The following is a 17,859-nucleotide window of genomic DNA, read 5'->3' on the forward strand; positions in this document are numbered from 1 at the left end:
TACAAAAATCCTCTTTTTGTGACGGATATTCTTGAGTTGGGGTTGATTTCATGTAATCGAATGAACTATCTTTCAGTAAAGTCGTCCCAGGAATGCAACTCATAAATATTGGCAATATCATTTTAAAATCTTCTACTTTAAAATGTATAATATATGTCTGAATTGCCGATATAAATGAGTCAGATTAAATAAATTATTAGAAGAATGTTTTACTAAGCAACAACATTTTTGTTTAATTTATTAATATTTTTTGTGTTTTGACAACGGCATCCGATTTGGACGTCGAAACGTTAATAAAATCATTTTTTAGTTAAATTGTGGCTTATTTCCCATTAAAAATAGTTTTTTACAATGTTAATCAAAATTAATTTATAAACCAATGATACAAATTCAGATTAAAACAAGACATGTAATTTTTTGCTGGGATAGCTTTGATGAAAATAATAATTATGGATCGCTCGTTATCAAAGGTTAAACGAACTTTCATAAATAGCACACTTATTATTCGAAATCGGCAAAAATAGATTTAATATTGACAAACATTCTAACGCATATCTTAATTCAATTAAAGTCATCATATTTAACGTAAAAACAAACCATTGATTACCTAGTTAGCAACAATTTCAGATATTTTCATTCATACTTTACCAGAAAAAAATGAACCTTAAAGGTTATCAAGTCACATACATCACATATTTAGAACTGCAAATGGCAATTTCGCACAAATGTGAGCCTCGTGTATATTTTTATAATATTTTTCTTTTTTGTTTCTTGTAGGTATTATGCAATTCTATTTTTTTAAAAGGTAAAGTTTTCAATCCTAACAGCAACATTAATAATATTGAAAAATATTAAAAATATTACTAAAAGATTTTTAAATTGAAAACTTATTGGTCCATTTGCCTGGTAACACCTCCATAGCTTCTAAAATTTGCAAGCCAGATGGCTCCTGCAGACAGTGAAGACGAGAGGGAATTCTAAAAAGTTGCAATTCACAACCCCCGTCTGCAGTTTAGTAAAGTTCCAACGGAAAATGGACCTAGTTACTCTATAGGAGTAATACTAATATAAAATAAATAAGTATACCATTTTTATTTAGTTGCAATGCGAAGGCAAAACAATAATATTTTTCACTTAGAACAGGGAGCGCAGTCCAGCACTCTGAATCGACGATTTTCGACTCTTATTGGAGTCATCATCGGAGAGGCGTAGGCCTGCTGCTCTCTGCTCGAAGTGACCCAACCATGAAAGTTTATCCCCACATTGCAACTGACGTGTATGTAGTAGGTGACTAGCGTCATCTGGCAACTGAAAGGTAAAGTTTTCAACCCTAATTGGAGCTCTTAGGGCTATTCCGCTATCATCTGAGAACACTATGTTATTCCATTCCATCACAGTCTACTCAGCATATTCTCGCAGAAAACCAAGTATAGCTCTACGGTGTTGTGGGAACAGCTGTGGGGGCGCGAACTAGACGGAAACCCAAAATTTCTTTCTGCTGGTCTTCTTCCAATGGTACTTTCACTCACGCTATCATTTCTCACCTCAAAAAGACACGTACGAGCTTCAGGAGCGGTACAAAAGCGATTTCTCAACACGTTGCTGACAATGAAGCGGCCATCTCAAATTGTAGTCCATTGATGTCGGACTTGATCAGGCCTGCGGGTGTATGAACCTGTCTCCCGAAATCTTCTGATAGCACCCCCGTACTGTAGTTCACCCCCACATCCTTCGTAGAGCTCAAGACAGCTCGGGTAGAGAATGGTACAATATTCTCCAATCGGATATTCAGGAAATCATAAATGGATTGCCGAACCGGTTTCAAGAAGTCCTAAGGGTCCAGAGGTGGCAACACCCATTATTAATACTCATTTTTTTTTAATTAGACCATGATTTTCAGAATTATGTTTGTTTGAATTTTCTTCGAAGTTTTTGAAACATTGGATTTTTGCTAAGCATTCCTTAATAAACGACTTTTTTCGATAATTTTATTGTTTCCTCTTCCTCAAAGGTAATATTCACCGTATCTTTTATAGCATGTAGTCCACGATTGACAATTTCAGCAAATTGAAAGAAATACAATATGGGCAGTTAATTTGCCGGTGAGTGTACTTAGGTACAAATATTTCCTTTAGACTGAGGTACGTACCAAAGATATGGAAGGTGACAGAAATCATAATATCATTAAAACCAGGAAAACCTCCACAAAAAGCTTCTTCATATAGGGATATTTCACTGTTGCTTGCCATGTCGAAATTATATGAAAAATTACTCTTGAAGAGACTAAAACCGATTATAGAGGAAAAAATCTAATTCCTAAACATCAGTTTGGGTTTAGTGAAAGCCACTCAACCATAGATCAGTTGCATAGAATAATAGAAAAAGTTCTAGAAAAAGAAAAATTTGTACTGCAAGTTTTCTTGATGCAAAGTGACAAAGCGATGTAAAGGCTTTTGACAAAGTGTGGCATGACGGAGTAAATCATAAAATGAGATGCTACTTACCAAAACAATATTCTCAACTACTAGAATCACGTATTTCAGATAGATTCTTTCGAGTTAAAAATGAGGAAGCATACTCAGAATTACGACAAGTTAAAACTGGAGTTTCATAAGGAAGTGTCCTGAGACCAGTGTTATATCTGGTCTATACCAACTATATCCAACATTAGAACCTAACACAATTGCGACATTTGCAGACCACACATGCATTTTCTTCTTCAGCCCTCAGTAATCCAACTTTGGACATAGGCCTCCCCCAATTCAATCCACTGTTGTCTATTTTGCGCCACCTGTTTCCAGTTGTGTCCTCCAAACTTCTTTATGTCATCGACCCATCTCATTTGTGGCCTTCCTCTACTTCTTCTTCCTAACCACGGTCTCCATTGTTGTAGTTCGTGATTCCATCTTTTATCCCTCAGTCGGGCATTGTGTCCTGCGAAGCTCCATTTTAATTTGGCAGCATGTTATCCTGCGTCTTTTACTTTGGTTTTACTTCTAATCCATGCACTTGTTTTTTTGTCTATGAGCCTCACCCCGAGCATTGATCTTTCCATCGCTCTCTGTGCCTTTACTATTTTATCCATATTGGCCTTGGTGAGTGTCCACGTCTGTGAACCATACGTAAGTATAGGGAGGATACACGGATCGTAAACTCTGGTTCTCAAATATTGTTCTATTTTAGTGTTTTTCAAGATCCAACTCAGTTTTCCAAATCCTGACCACGCTAACCTTATTCTTCTAGTTAGTACCTAATTTCGGCAGTTTGATTTTCTTTGTTAACTTTCATTATCTGTCACAGGTAGATGTATTCGCTTACTGTTTCTAAATCTATGTCGTTCGACGTTATTTTTGTAATGTTCGGTGTATTCGTCATTACTTTTGTTTTTTCCAAGTTCATCTTAAGACCTACTTTTTCTGAAGCTTGAAATAGTTGCGTCATCATGGTCTGTAATTCTTTGAAACTTGTAGCGAATATTACAATGTCGTCAGCATATCTGAAATGACTCAGTTTTCTTCCATTAACATTTATTCCTTTATCTACCCAGTTAATGTCTTTGAACACTGACTAACGTCTCCCTGGCGAACTCCTCTGTTGATTGGTATAGCTTTGGTTTTCTCATCTATTTGTATTTTCATTTTAGCTTTCTTATAAATATTATGTATGAGCATTCTGTATCGAGAATCTATCCTGCAGTTGTTCATAGCTCTTTCTATTGTCCAAAGTTCTATGGAGTCGAATGTCTTTTCATAATCAACGAAACCAATGTATCGGCAAGTATTCAATCTGGGCCAGGAGCCTTATTGTTCTTTAGTTGTGCCATAGCTTGTTTTATTTCAAAGGATTCTATATTAGGGAGTACTTCTGAGTTGACATTTATTATCTTTTTCTTAAGATTTTCCTTTGCAGTGTTATCTGCGTCTTTGTTTGAGGAATATAAATCACGGAAAAATGTTTGTGTAACTTTTAGGATTTTGTTCTTTTCTCTTGTTTCTTTTCCATCTTTATCTTTTAATGAGATTATTAGAGGCTTTCCTTCCTATGTTTGGTCTTAAGCATTTTAGGCCTCGGTTCTTTTCTATATTTTTTTCTACCTTGTTTTCATTGTAGATCCTTAAGGCTTCCTTTACTCCCTTCTTTATTTGTTTATTCAATTCTTTGAAACCGTCGGTGTTTCGCTTTCCTTCGCTTAAAAATAGGCGTCTCTTTTCCATCAACCGTTTTGTTCCAATTTTGTCTTCTTTATTTTTCGTTTTCTTTGCCACAGTCAGGCCTGCTTTGAAGAGCTTTCGTTGCCTTTCTCTATTAATTGTGTTCATGTCGGTATTTTCTTGTTGATAATATTCTACAAATTCTTCTCATAAGACTTCTCTGTACTCATCTCCCTTCTGTCGGGTTTTAGTTTGATCTACCTGATTAAAATTTTGTGGCCTGTTTCTACGGGTTTTGGTCAGTTTAAAAACAATCTTTGCTCTTAAAAGACGATGATCGCTGCCAGTTGTGAATTGATTGAGAACAAATTAACATTTGGGCCAGGCGATGGCATATCAAATTGAACGAAACAAAACCTGTTCATGTCACTTTTACTAACAAAAGAGAACAACATATTTTAGTCAGTATAAATAAAGTCGGTTCGTTAAACTTAGACGCGACTGGCTAGTGATTTTAGTAAGTAATTTTGTCAATTTGGTAAAATTGGCCAAAAAAATAATTAATAAATAGTTAATAATTACTAAATAGTTAGTAATTTTGCCAATTTTGTCAAAATTGGCCAAAAGCAAAAAAAAATACGTACTAAAATCACTAGCCAGTTGTGTCTGAGTTTAGCGAACCGACTATAGAAACCAAATACTTACCTTATGCAAATATGGTAAAATATTTGGGTATGACGTTAGATTCCAAGCTACGTTGGAAAGCGCATATTAAGAAAAAAAAAGAAGAATTAGAAATAAAGTTCAGAAAGATGTACTGGTTAATGAAAAAAATCAACTTTGTCTACTTACAACAAATTTTTATTATACAGGGTGTCCCGAAAAGATTGGTCATAAATTATACCACAGCTTCTGGGATCAAAAATAGGTTGATTGAACCTCACTTACCTATATACAATAGTGCACACAAAAAAAGTTACAGCCCTTTGAAGTTACAAAATGAAAATCGATTTTTTTTTCATATATCGAAAACTCTTAGAGGTTTTTATTGAAAATGGACATGTGGAATTCTTATGGCAGTAACATCGTAAAAAAAATTAAAGTGAAATTTGTGTACCCCATAAAAATTTTTTGGGGGTTTTGTTCCCTTAAATCCCCGAAACTTTTGTGTACATTCCAATTAAATTGTATTGTGGCACCATTAGTTAAACACAATATTTTTAAAACTTTTTTTGCCTCTTAGTACTTTTTCGATAAGCCAGTGTTTATCGAGATATTTTGAATATTATTTGTCGAATCCACCACATATTTGTTATGGTTAAGTACGATTATGGAGACCTGTTAATAATCTGAAAATTTATTTATAATTTACATTTTTAGGTATATTTTGAAAAAGAAGTCACATCTCGATAAAAGGTGACTTATCAAAAAAAGCCTAAGAGGCAAAAAAGTTTTAAAAACACTGTGTTTAACTAATGGTACCACAATAATAGTTTAGTTGGAACGTACACAAACATTTGGGGGGTTTAAAGGAACAAAACCCCCATAAAATATTTATGTAAACATATTAAAAAACAAGCCGCATCTCGATAAAAACTGGCTTATCGAAAAATAATAAGAGACAAAAAAGTTTTAAAAACGTTGTGTCTAACTAATGGTACCACAATAATGAATTCATTGAGGGTTCAAGTTTGGGGGGTTAAGGGAACAAAACCCCCATAAAATTTTTATGGGCTGGACAAATTTCACTATAATTTTGTTTTAAGATATTCCTGCCATAAGAATGCCACATGTCCATTTTCAATAAAAAATCTCTAATATTTTTCGATATATTGAAAAAAATCGATTTTCATTTTGTTGCTTCAAAGGCTGTAACTTTTTTTATCAGCACATTTGTACTAAGGTAAGATAGGTTCAATCGAACTGTTTTTGACCCCAGAATGTGTGGTATAATTTATGACCAATCTTTTCGGGACACCCTGTATAAGCAAGTCCTTAAACCGATATGGACATATGGGATACAGCTATGGGTCTGTACAAAAGAAAGCAACGTCCAAATTATGCAACGATAGAATAAAGTGTTAATAAGCATTGTCCATGCTTCCTGGTACTTCAGAAACTGTGATCTTCATCGAAACCTTCAGATGTATAAGGTTAGCCAGACAATAAGTAAGTTATTGCCGAGAGTCATAAACAAAGGCTCTTCAACCATACGAATGTCGAGTCGAGGCCATCAAACTTCTAAACAACGCTAATCAGACAAGAAGACCTAGGGCTTGTCCATATGCGGGAGGCACCCTAATGCCGCCTTTGAAGTTTCACCCTAATACCAAAAAAAAACAGGGGGGAGGACAGATAAACCGCGCAGTCGACGTTGGCAAACCGCCCGCATATGGACAAGTCCTTAAATAAGTGCGGTATAGTGATAAAGTGCGGTAAGTGAGAAAAGCAGAGCAGTGCGGCTAAAGTATACACGTTATTAGTATTATAGTGTGATTATACAGGGTGTAACAAAAATACAGGTCATAAATTAAATCACATATTCTGGGACCAAAAATAGTTCGAATGGACCTAACTTACCTTAGTACAAATATGCACATAAAAAAAGTTACAGCCCTTTGAAGTTACAAAATAAAAATCGATTTTTTCGAATATATCAAAAACTGTTAGAGATTTTTTAATGAAAATGGACACGTGGCATTCTTATGGCAGGTGGACACGTGGCATTCTTATGGCAGGAACATCTTAAAGAAAAATTATAGTGAAATTTATGCACCCCATAAAAATTTTATAACTTTTGTGTACGTCCCAATTAAATTATTTTTGTGGTACCATTAGTTAAATTCAATATTCTTAAAACTTTTTGCCTCTTAGTATTTTTTCGATAAGGTAGTTTTTTACGAGTTGAGGCTTATTTTTAATATGTTTACATAAAAATTTTATGGGGGTTTTGTTCTTTTAAACCCCCCAAATGTTTGTGTACGTTCCCATTAAAATATTACTGCGGTACCATTAGTTAAACACAGTGTTTTTAAAACTTTTTTGCCTCTTTGTATTTTTTCCAGAAGGCACCTTTTATCGAGATGTGGCTTCTTTTTTAATATGGTTCAAAATATACCTAAAAGTGTAAATCATACATAATATGTAAATTTTCATATTATTACCAAGTCTCCATAATCGTACTTAACCATATACAAAAATTTGGTGGATATGACAAATATTCAAAATATCTCGATAAAAACTGACTTTTCGAAAAAGTACTAAGAGCCAAAAAAGTTTTAAAAACATTTGTTTAATTAATGGTACTACAATAATAATTTAATTGGAACGTACACAAAAGTTTGGGGGGTTTAAAGGAACAAAACCCCCATAAAATTTTTATGGGTGTCCAAATTTCACTATAATTTTTTCTTAAGATGCTACTGCCATAAGAATACCACATGTCCATTTTCAATAGAAAATCTGTAATAGTTTTCGATATATAGTAAAAAATCGATTTTCATTTTGTAACTTCAAAGGGTTGTAACTTTTTTTATATGCACATTTGTACTAAGGTAAGTTAGGTTGAATCAAACTATTTTTGGTCTCAGAATATGTAATTAAATTTATGACCTGTATTTTTGTTACACCCTGTATACTATAGCCTAAACTATTATTAATGAATATGCCCTTAGATAAGTTTCCTGCAGTATTAAATTAAGATAAAACTAACTTGGTTATTGATCGTAGTAATGATCAGATAGTAATAATCATAAGATTTCAGCTAGAGTTTTACTAAATAAAAAAAAAATCCGTAAAAACAAACAACTGATTAGCTAGTTAGCAACAACTGCAGATATTTTCATTCATACTTTACCAGAAGAATTTGAACCTTAAAGGTTATCAGGTCACAACCGATATTGCAGAATTGCAATTTCGCATAAACGGGAACATGTGTATATTTTTAAAGAATTTTTCTTTTTATTTCTTGTAGGTATTATGCAATTGTACATCCCATGAAAGCCAAGTACGTTTGCACTATTAGTCAAGCGAAAAAAATTATCTTAGTAATCTGGATTTTGGCCATATTTCTCGGAGCACCTACGCTGAAGGCACAGGTAAGTTATAGATCAGGAATTAGCATTATTCTTAGTGATTTTATTTTTTGGATGAGAGTCCTACCAATATCAATCCCATAACCGGGTACTACCTTACTACCTTGTCTTCTTTGGCTTTTCCTCCTATGACTTAGACGCTCACAATGGTAAAATGTGTCCTAAAATATAAAATATGTGCTCTCCCATTTTAACATGAATGAGTGACATACCACACCTCTTCTCTGTATCTGCTTCTTAATTCCATGTTTTGAGCATTAGTTGCCTATTCTTCCTTTCGGTTTTAATTTTGTATTTGTTTAGTTCCTTTAGTAAATCGATCCTACCTCAGTTATTTTGGGTACACTGTAAGGAGAATAGAGGAGCCTAGAAAAATTTATCCTTGAGAGTAAAATCATTGAGAAATGGCCACGAAGAAGATGAAAGCCTCTTACTTATTAGCCATAGTTTACACTTTACACAAAGTTTCTGGCTCAAGAACGAAAAGGATGGAGAACCACGACACCAGCGAAAGAGGCATGATGTCACCATTAGGTCAGAAAGAAAAAACAGCTGAAAAAATTGTATGGTACAGGTTTTTGAAAGTTCTAAGAGCTATAAGAAGGATAGCTGATGACTGATGACATATCCTTAAATACGTATAGCTGATTTTACTTTATATTTTTTGAACAATCATAAAAAGTGAAAAAAATATTTTTGCTTAGACCATTAATCACGTGATGCTCGAAAGGGGGGAGGGGTCCATAAAAAATCACGAAACATCACAAGGAGGTAGGGGGGGTGTAGTAATATATCACGTGTATTTATTTTTTCGTCAAATGCGTACAAAAATCGAAATCGGCATTGCTGTGACTAATATTTAAAAAATCCATTTCTCTTTCATAATATACACAACCCAGCAAATTGGTTCCACCCAAATTATGTTGAATGTTATGATAAGAAGCGACCCATTTCAAATCGTTTTGTTGTGAATGTAGCATATGTTTCCACTAAAAACGAATACTGACCGGGACTCTGTCGCCCTCTCCGACTTTTTATTTATGAGCCTTTAGTCTTTACATGTGTTTTACCTACTATCTGATGAATTGGAAATTCTCAAAATCCTGTCAGTTTTATTCCGTTGTTTTGTCACTGAATACATTCGTTTAAACTGTTTTTAACTTCGTACTTTTTTCATCACAATGTCTAAGCTAGGTGATATGTATAAAGAACTATTTACAGAGTATAAGAAAGGAAAAAATCCTGGTATCGCTCAAAAAGAATTTAATGAATTGTGGGTTAACGCTTAACGGGAAACAAAAATATACAAAGGAAGAATTTTTGTAGATACTAAAAAATACACGTGATATAGGGGGTGGGGGGTTAGTTTTAAACCTCACCATGTATCACCAAGGGAGAGGGGGGTTAAAAAATGCCAAAAAAAACATCACGTGATTAATGGACGGCCCCTTACAGAAAGATTCGTATACATTTTAGAGAAAAACGGTCCTATAATAGTTGTAAATCTCAAAAAGTTCTTTAATTTGCTTCTTCTTCCTTCTTGTATGTAGGCTTTAAAGCCTGTTTCTTCTTCAATATTAGCCTTCTAAATTGTTTAAATTATCGCACCATCTTTTTCTTAGTCTGCCAATACTTCTTCGTCCATTTGGTGACTTATCTCGTGCTACTCGTACTATCCTCTGTCATTCTACTAATGTATTCGTTCCACTCCTGTTTCCGTTTTGTCACCCATCCATTTATGTCTCCTACATTGCATGATCTTTTTATGTTTTCGTTTCTCTCCCTATCCAACAGACTTTTCCCTAATATTCGTCGAAGTATTTTCATCTCTGTTGTTTCTAGTAGTCGTCTCGTTTTAGAAGTGTCAGGTCTTGTCTCCGCCATGTATGTCAATATAGGTATAATTGCTGCTTTATAGATTCTTGCTTTTGTGTCTTGTCTTAGGTGTGTGTTCTTCCAGATTGTGTCATTAAGAGATCCTGCCGCTTTACTTTCTTTTAAGCTTTGTTGTCGTACTTCCTCTTCAACATCTCCGTAACTGGTTATATATATTCCCAGATATTATTATCGAAACCTTGCTTCCTGCTTTATTATTTTCCCATCAATTTCGATTTTACATCGTAGTGGGTATTTAGATGTTGTCATACAATTGGTTTTTTCTGCTGATATTTTCATATTGTATTTCTCAGCTGTTGTATTGAATATGTGTGTTAATCTTAATATGCGCTTAATAAATAAGTGATGGCAATTTTTTTCTTAAAATCATATTTCCATTATTTAATAACCCGTTAAAGTGATGGTACTAGTAAAATACCGACGACTGTCCTAGCTTCGTTTTTTTTTAGAATAAAACTTCAAATTGAAAAAATCCCGGAAAAATCAATTACATTAAATTTTCCATAAAAAAGTTGAATTTCATTATTTTTTCGTAATTTAAATATTATTGATGAATGTATATTATACTGAGTGTCCACTTATATTTTCCCCCATTTTAACTGCCTATAACTTCTAAACGGCCCAAGACAGAAATATGCGGTTTTCGCTGAAATGTTTTATTTTAGTAAAAGTTTTACCTGAATGGATTGAATTTTTTATATCGCTTTCAAATACGAAAAAAAATGGCGGATTTTTGAAAAAATATTGTTGACTTTTTTTTAATGGAACACCCAGTATATTTTTTGTAAATTGAAAGAAAGGTCATTCACCTATCCAGCGATATAAAGTTTTACAAAATCGGTTGTCAAATCACTGAGTAATTAATTTTTAAAATTAGACGTGCCGCGTTAGCAACGTGGATATCACATACCTAAAAAACATAACTAAGCAAATTGATAATAGGTTTGTTCTAGCAAACAGTCACACTAGTCAGAAACCGTCAGCAAACAGTTGGTCAGTGAGAGAACGTAATACAGTCACCAGTGCTATCCCCTCTACACGCGCTGGTCTACTATTCGCTGATGGTTTCAAACCGTTTGAAACTGATGCTAGAACAAACCTATTGTTATGTGATTTCCACATTGCATCTCTCATTTTAAAAATTAATTGCTCACTAATTTGCCAACCGATTTTAAAAAAATTTATATCGCTGGATAGGTAAATGACCGTTTTTTCAAGTTTTTAGGTAAATGATCATTTTTTTGTATCGCTTTTAAATAAAAAATGGCGGATTTTTGAAAAAAAAAACGTTGTTGACTTTTTTTATTAATAAAACACCCAGTATATTTTTTTGTAACTTGAAAAAACGGTCATTTACCTATCCAGTGATATAAAAATTTTTAAAATCGGTTGTCAAATGAGTGAGCAATTAATTTTTAAAATGAGAGATGCAATGTGGAAATCACATAACATAATATCAATTTGCTTAGTTATGTTATTTAGGTATGTGATATCCACGTTGCACCTCTCATTTTAAAAATTAATTACTCAGTGAGTTGACCACCGATTTTGAAAAACATTATATCGCTGGACAGGTGAATGACCTTTTTTTCAATTTACAAAAAAATATATTGGATGTTCCATTAAAAAAAAGTCAACAACGTTTTTTATCAAAAAGCCGCCATTTTTTTTTCGTATTTGAAAGCGATATAAAAAATTCAATCCATTCAAGCAAAACTTTTACTAAAATTAAAGATATCAGCGAAAACCGCATATTTCTATCTTGAGCAGTTTAGAAGTTATAGGCCGTTCAAATGGGGGAAAATATAAGTGGACACCCGGTATATATAAATATGTGGATAATAATTATTAATAATTTTTCTTGTAAAGTATAAAAAAATTTGTTTCCAAATTTATTTTAAAACCATTTATTCAGAGAGCTTAAAAAATAAGTCGTTTCATATTTTAATTTAAATAAATAATTTATATATGTATAGGTACATATAGGGATTTATACAGGATGGGCCAAAGAAAAGAGTCCACCTCGATATTTGGCAGTAGTTATTAGAGTTTAAGGAAATGCCGAAACAGGTTGATTTTTATTTTTAAATTACAATTTTTTTAATATATTTCGTACTCGTGACGTGATCCATCTAGGCGTGATGACGTAATCGATGATTTTTTAAATGGAAATAGGGGTCATGTGGTAACTCATTTGAAAGGGTGTTCAATTCTCTATTCAGTAATATAAACATTAATAACATTATTTATACAGGGTGGCCAAAAAATAATTTTTGAGTTAAATTAATTGACGTAAAAAGAAGAATGTATATAATTTATTTAACTCAAAATACATTCTATTGCTGTCAGAAAATTGAAAAAAATGTTTATTTGGCAAATACACATTGCTTTTCGCTTAAATTTAATGTTTAAACTGCCAAGATGTAGGTGGGAGGCTGTTTGTGATTTAATTTAAGCGAAAAGAAATGTTTATTTTTATATGGCTCTATTTTTTCATTGTGCCTCCAGTAACTTGTCATTCCATCGTTTTCGTGGTCTTCCCACTGATCGCCTTTCTATTGGGGAACCGTCTCTCGCCGTGTTTACTACTGTATTTTTGTTGTCATTCCGCTTATGTGGTCGTTCCATTCTTCTCTTCTGTTTCTTACCCAGATCTAAAGTAGTCGGTCCATGTTTTATTCTGAATGAGGTAGGTTTTTATTAGTATGTTCATTCCTTTTCTTTGTCCTCTAATCATTTTCTATATTTTTTTGTGTTTGGTATGTCGTGTTCCAGTGGCGTAGCTAGCCCCACAGGGGCCCCATATCAAAGTTTGTCGTGGGGGCCCTTTTCCACCACTGATATGGCATAGTGTTAAAAAAATGTTCAACAAAAGAAGCAAAAACGCTTGTATAGAATAGAATTGGTAGAACAGGTACTAGAAATTCGCAATTTATGGAGTCGATTTATCTCTGGAAGATAAATAGGTGTACCAGTTTTCGCTCTCTAAATAGAAGCGTTCTGGAGGTATTTAAAAAAAACTAATTACAAGATGCCTTTTTCAAAGAGCTCTAGCTCCTTTAGGAAACATTTTCGAACTAGGTGATTTGGGTTAAATCTCAATATTTTGAGCCCAGGAATCTACAGTTTAATTATTTCCAAGTATTAATGAAACACCCTGTATATTGCAAAATTTAAATAAATTACAAATTGCATAATATAGGGGAGGAAAGTATGCTAAATTTGCAGTTACTCGAGCGTTATGGCGACCTATTGGGTTGTGAAGATTAGGTCCTAAAACCAAAGAAAATTAAGTAAAATTTTTCATTTAAGTGGGGACTTTCTATTTGTTAATTTAATTTTCCATTTCCAACAATTTTTTCCGATTATAGCGCCATCTATCCATAATTCAAAAACATGTCTCGAATAAAAGTTTCTTATTTTTACGTAAAGAATTCAAATCTGCAATAAAAAAATGGGGGCTTCTATATAAGATTTTAAAGTAATCCCTCACCCCAACTCTGTGGGGAGTCGTATTTGGTGTCATTCGATAGATTTTTCAAAAATATGAAATACTAGTATTTTGCAGTTTTTTGATCTGATGCTCATTTCGCGAAATATCGCGGGGTTCCTATTTAAAATTTTAAATGTACCTCCCACCCTTCTCCGTGGCGGGTCGTGTTTAGTATCATTCGATGGATTTTTGAAAAATATTAAACAGTATTCGCTTGTTTCTTGTGAAACTTTGTGACTCACCCCATTTTCTTGCACCCCGCTCAAACCGTCAGATTTTTTAAATATACACTGTTCTGCATGTACCGGGTGTCCCAATAAGAATGGCTCTAGGCCATATCTCAGGAACCGTTTATAGTAGAGCTTTGAAATAAAAAATTTTATAACAAAACTTGCCTCAGGAAAAGCCTGGAAATTATTTTCATAATTGTGGGTCCACCGCTAGAGGGCGTAATTGAATATCAAAAATAAAAAAATCTAAATTTTACAAAATTTTCCTAATGAAGGGGCACTGGAAATCCGATTATTGTATTCTTCATCAAATTATGCGCATATTTGATTTAACAATTACGTATTTTTTATGGGAAATAAGCCACAATTTTACTAAAAAATGAATTTATTAACGTTTCGAAGCCCAAATCGGGTTTCGTTGTCAAAATACAAAATACTATTAAAATAAAACAAACATGTTGTTGCTAAGTAAAAAAATTCTTCTAATAATTTATTTAATCTGACTCATTTATATTGGCAATTCAGACGTATATTATACATTTTAAAGTAGAAGACTTTAAAATGATATCGCCAATATTTATGAGTTGCGTTCCTGGGACGACTTTACTAAAAGATAGTTCATTCGATTACATGAAATTAATCCCAACTCAAGAATATCCGTCGCAAAAAAAAATCATAGCATGTGATCTGTCTTTAAAAAGACAACCAAATGCAACGATGACAGTAAAATTCTCGCGTTAGAGATTCCATAGTAAATCACGAGGGAAAACCAGGAAAAAACCTCGTGATACTATCCCGACATCGTAAGTATTTGGTCTTACATTTATATTTGTATATAATACGTCTGAATTGCCAATATAAATGAGTCAGATTAAATAAATTATTAGAAGAATTTTTTTACTTAGCAACAACATGTTTGTTTTATTTTAATAGTATTTTGTATTTTGACAACGAAACCCGATTTGGGCTTCGAAACGTTAATAAATTCATTTTTTAGTAAAATTGTGGCTTATTTCCCATAAAAAATACGTAATTATAAAAATGCCACAAGGAAATAGCTTCAGAACAACATTGATTTAACAAGTTTAACTCTACCTTTGCAAATAAGAGGTGGGGGTGAGTGGGAACCTTGTTATGAAAAAATGGCTGTAAGTCCGGTTCTGCTAAATCAAATTTTGAAAACTGAGTCTTTTTGAAGACAGATCTTTTTCTTCAATGTAAGCGTGATAATTTTGAATCATCCTAATAAGTAATAAGCCAGCTGGGAGGCGTTATTTAATTTTTTTCAGAAATCTAGTTTTCTTTGGAAAATATTAAATACAAGTATGCATTTTTAATCATACTTTATAAAATAAGATTAAATTAGCAATAGAATAGCGAAAACCGCATGTCGATATCTTTTTTCTATATCAAGATATCTCGAGAAACGTGTAAATTTTATACATAACTGTTACTATCACCGGTAAACTAAGTTAATGAAAAGTAGTGTGCTGTGGAAAAAACAAAATAACATTTTCCAGATGTCAACGTATAAAAATATAATTAATTAAAACAATAATATAAAGAGAAACAATACTATTAAAATTAAATATAACAAAGAACAAAAAGAACTACTTAGTGACGACCTAAATATTCAAATTGTTGCCCATCATACACTACTCTAGAATACATTATCCAGAGAATACTAAACGCCATTCAAAGCATATCGAGAGCAGAAATTGAGACTGCTGTTCAATCTACTCTTGAAAGAGTAAATGTTTGCAACGAAAATGATGGGCAAAAATTTGAACGTTTATGTCATCACTAAATAGTTGTTTTTATTTCTTTGTAATAGGGCTTTTCAACGCTTCTCATTTGTTTCGAGCCTCTGTCATATGCCGTATAATCCGTGTATAATATTAATATACGAGATATGAACGAGGCTCGAAACAAATGAGAAGCGTTGAAAAGACCTAATATACGTTGACAGCTGGAAAATGTTTCTTTGTTGTTTCCATAGCACACTACTTTTAATGAATTTCGTTTACCGGTGACAGTAACAGTTATGTTTTTAAATTTATACGTTTTGTAAGATATCTCGAGATAGAAAAAAGGTATTAACATGCGGTTGTCGCTATTCTGTTGCTAATTTTGTTTAATTTTGTAATATGGTATTAAAAATGCATGTTTATATTTAATATTTTCCAAGGAACACTTGATTTCTGAAAAAAAATAAATAACGCCTTCTAGCTGGCATATTACTCAGTAAGTTGGTTCGAAATCATAACTTTTACATTGACGAAAAAGATCTGTCTTCAACAAGACCAAGTTTGCAAAATTTGATTAAGCAGAACCGGACTCACAGCCAGTTTTTCATAACAAGGTTCCCACTCACCCCCACCTCTTATTTTCAAAGGTAGACCTAAACTTGTCAAATCAAATATGCGTAGAATTTTATGAAGAATACGACGATCGGATTTCCAGTGCCCCTTCATTAGAAAAATTTTGTAAAATTTAGATTTTTTAATTTTTGATATTCAATTACGCCCTCTAGCGGTGGTCCCACAATTATGAAAATAATTTCCAGGCTTTTCCTGAGGCAACTTTTGTTATAAAAATTTTTATTTCAAAGCTCTACTATAAACGGTTCCTGAGATATGGCCGAGAGCCATTCTTATTGGGACACCCGGTACTTAACTTACCTTACCTTAATCTGACGATTTCGACTTTTTTTAAGTATAGATTTTTTTTTTCGGGCCCCCTTAACAAACTCCCCTGTGTTAAGATCTAATATATGGTAGGGGTACATTTACAGGGTACAAGGTTTCTCTCCATATGATAATCTTACGCGCTCGAGTAACTGTAAAAATCCCTGCTTGGGCTCCACTAATACAACCTTGTGAACTAATAAGTTTTCCGTACAACACCCAAAGATAGACAATAATAATAAACCTAATAAACTCTAATAAACCAAAGTCGAAAAATAGGTTTGAATTGTTGAGACTCATTGTTTTAAAACAGATTCAGTTTTTTCAAGCCAAGGGTGAATCCACATTGAAAATGACAAAATGAGCGTAAAAAAAGAAGCTCTGTTCGTTAACGGCGAGCGACCGGCAAATAGATATACCTAAATACAATTTATAGATAAAGAACAGATTACACCAAAATATACGCAAACAATACAGTGTTTCAATGTTTTAAATATTGGTAAAGCGATTATAAATATTGCAATTTGGCATTATACATTATACAATGTCTCACACACAGCCAACGGTGAATAGACAATATAAAGTAGCTTGAAAACAAAAAAGCTTTGTTGTTATAGAACGGCTAGAGGCAGAAAATAGATAGGTACCTGTACATAAATATAGTTTATAATATATAGATAAAGAATCCATTACACGAAAATGTCGATATCCAAACAATATACACTGTTTCAAAACGTTTTAATAGTGAAATAATTGTAGAATATTTTGTTCAATTTTTTTAATGGAATTTTGTTTCGACATGCCGTGCTGGGGCCCCTGAATGTCGGGGGCCCCGTTTAATTGATACAGCGGTAGCTACGCCTCTGCGTGTTCCATTTGTTTTAAGAAGCTCTCCCAGTCTTCCCTTTTTATTTATCTGACGAAAATATTTGTTTCGTTTCTTATTGCTTTATAGTGGTTGCATGCCTATTGTGTTTGTTTTGTTCTGTATTGGTCTTCTTCTTTTCTTCACATTTTATCTTCACTTCCTCTACAAACTATGTGGTTTTCTTTTTTAATATGTTAGTATGTTACTTTCCTCTCTCCAAGTGATTCTGTTGCTGCGTTAATTATGTTACCTTTGAGTCCTTCCCAGTTTCCTCGATATTATCGTTTTCTAATATTCCATTCTTAGCAATCTTTTCTTTTTTTTTTTTATTTTATTATCAGCATCAACCACTTTGGGTTATTAGCTGTACTGTCATTAATACATGGTTACTTAAATCTAATAACATTTTGACTATTACATAAGTTCACATTTAGGTAACA

At 33.0% G+C, this 17,859-nt stretch overlaps 1 protein-coding gene across 2 annotated transcripts in view; it reads left to right on the plus strand.

The window, feature by feature from the left end:
- The window catches only part of LOC114329556 (QRFP-like peptide receptor), a 205,880-nt gene that overhangs the window by 170,579 nt on the left and 17,442 nt on the right, over positions 1-17,859 (plus strand). For both annotated transcript variants that reach the window (XM_028278701.2, XM_028278703.2), the window contains exon 4: positions 8,125-8,248. In XM_028278701.2, the coding sequence (XP_028134502.1) occupies positions 8,125-8,248 (124 nt within the window). The remainder of the gene's footprint in view (positions 1-8,124; positions 8,249-17,859) is intronic.

Source organism: Diabrotica virgifera, chromosome 10 (assembly GCF_917563875.1).
Source record: "Diabrotica virgifera virgifera chromosome 10, PGI_DIABVI_V3a".
In the NCBI taxonomy this organism is placed as follows: Eukaryota; Metazoa; Arthropoda; class Insecta; order Coleoptera; family Chrysomelidae; genus Diabrotica; species Diabrotica virgifera.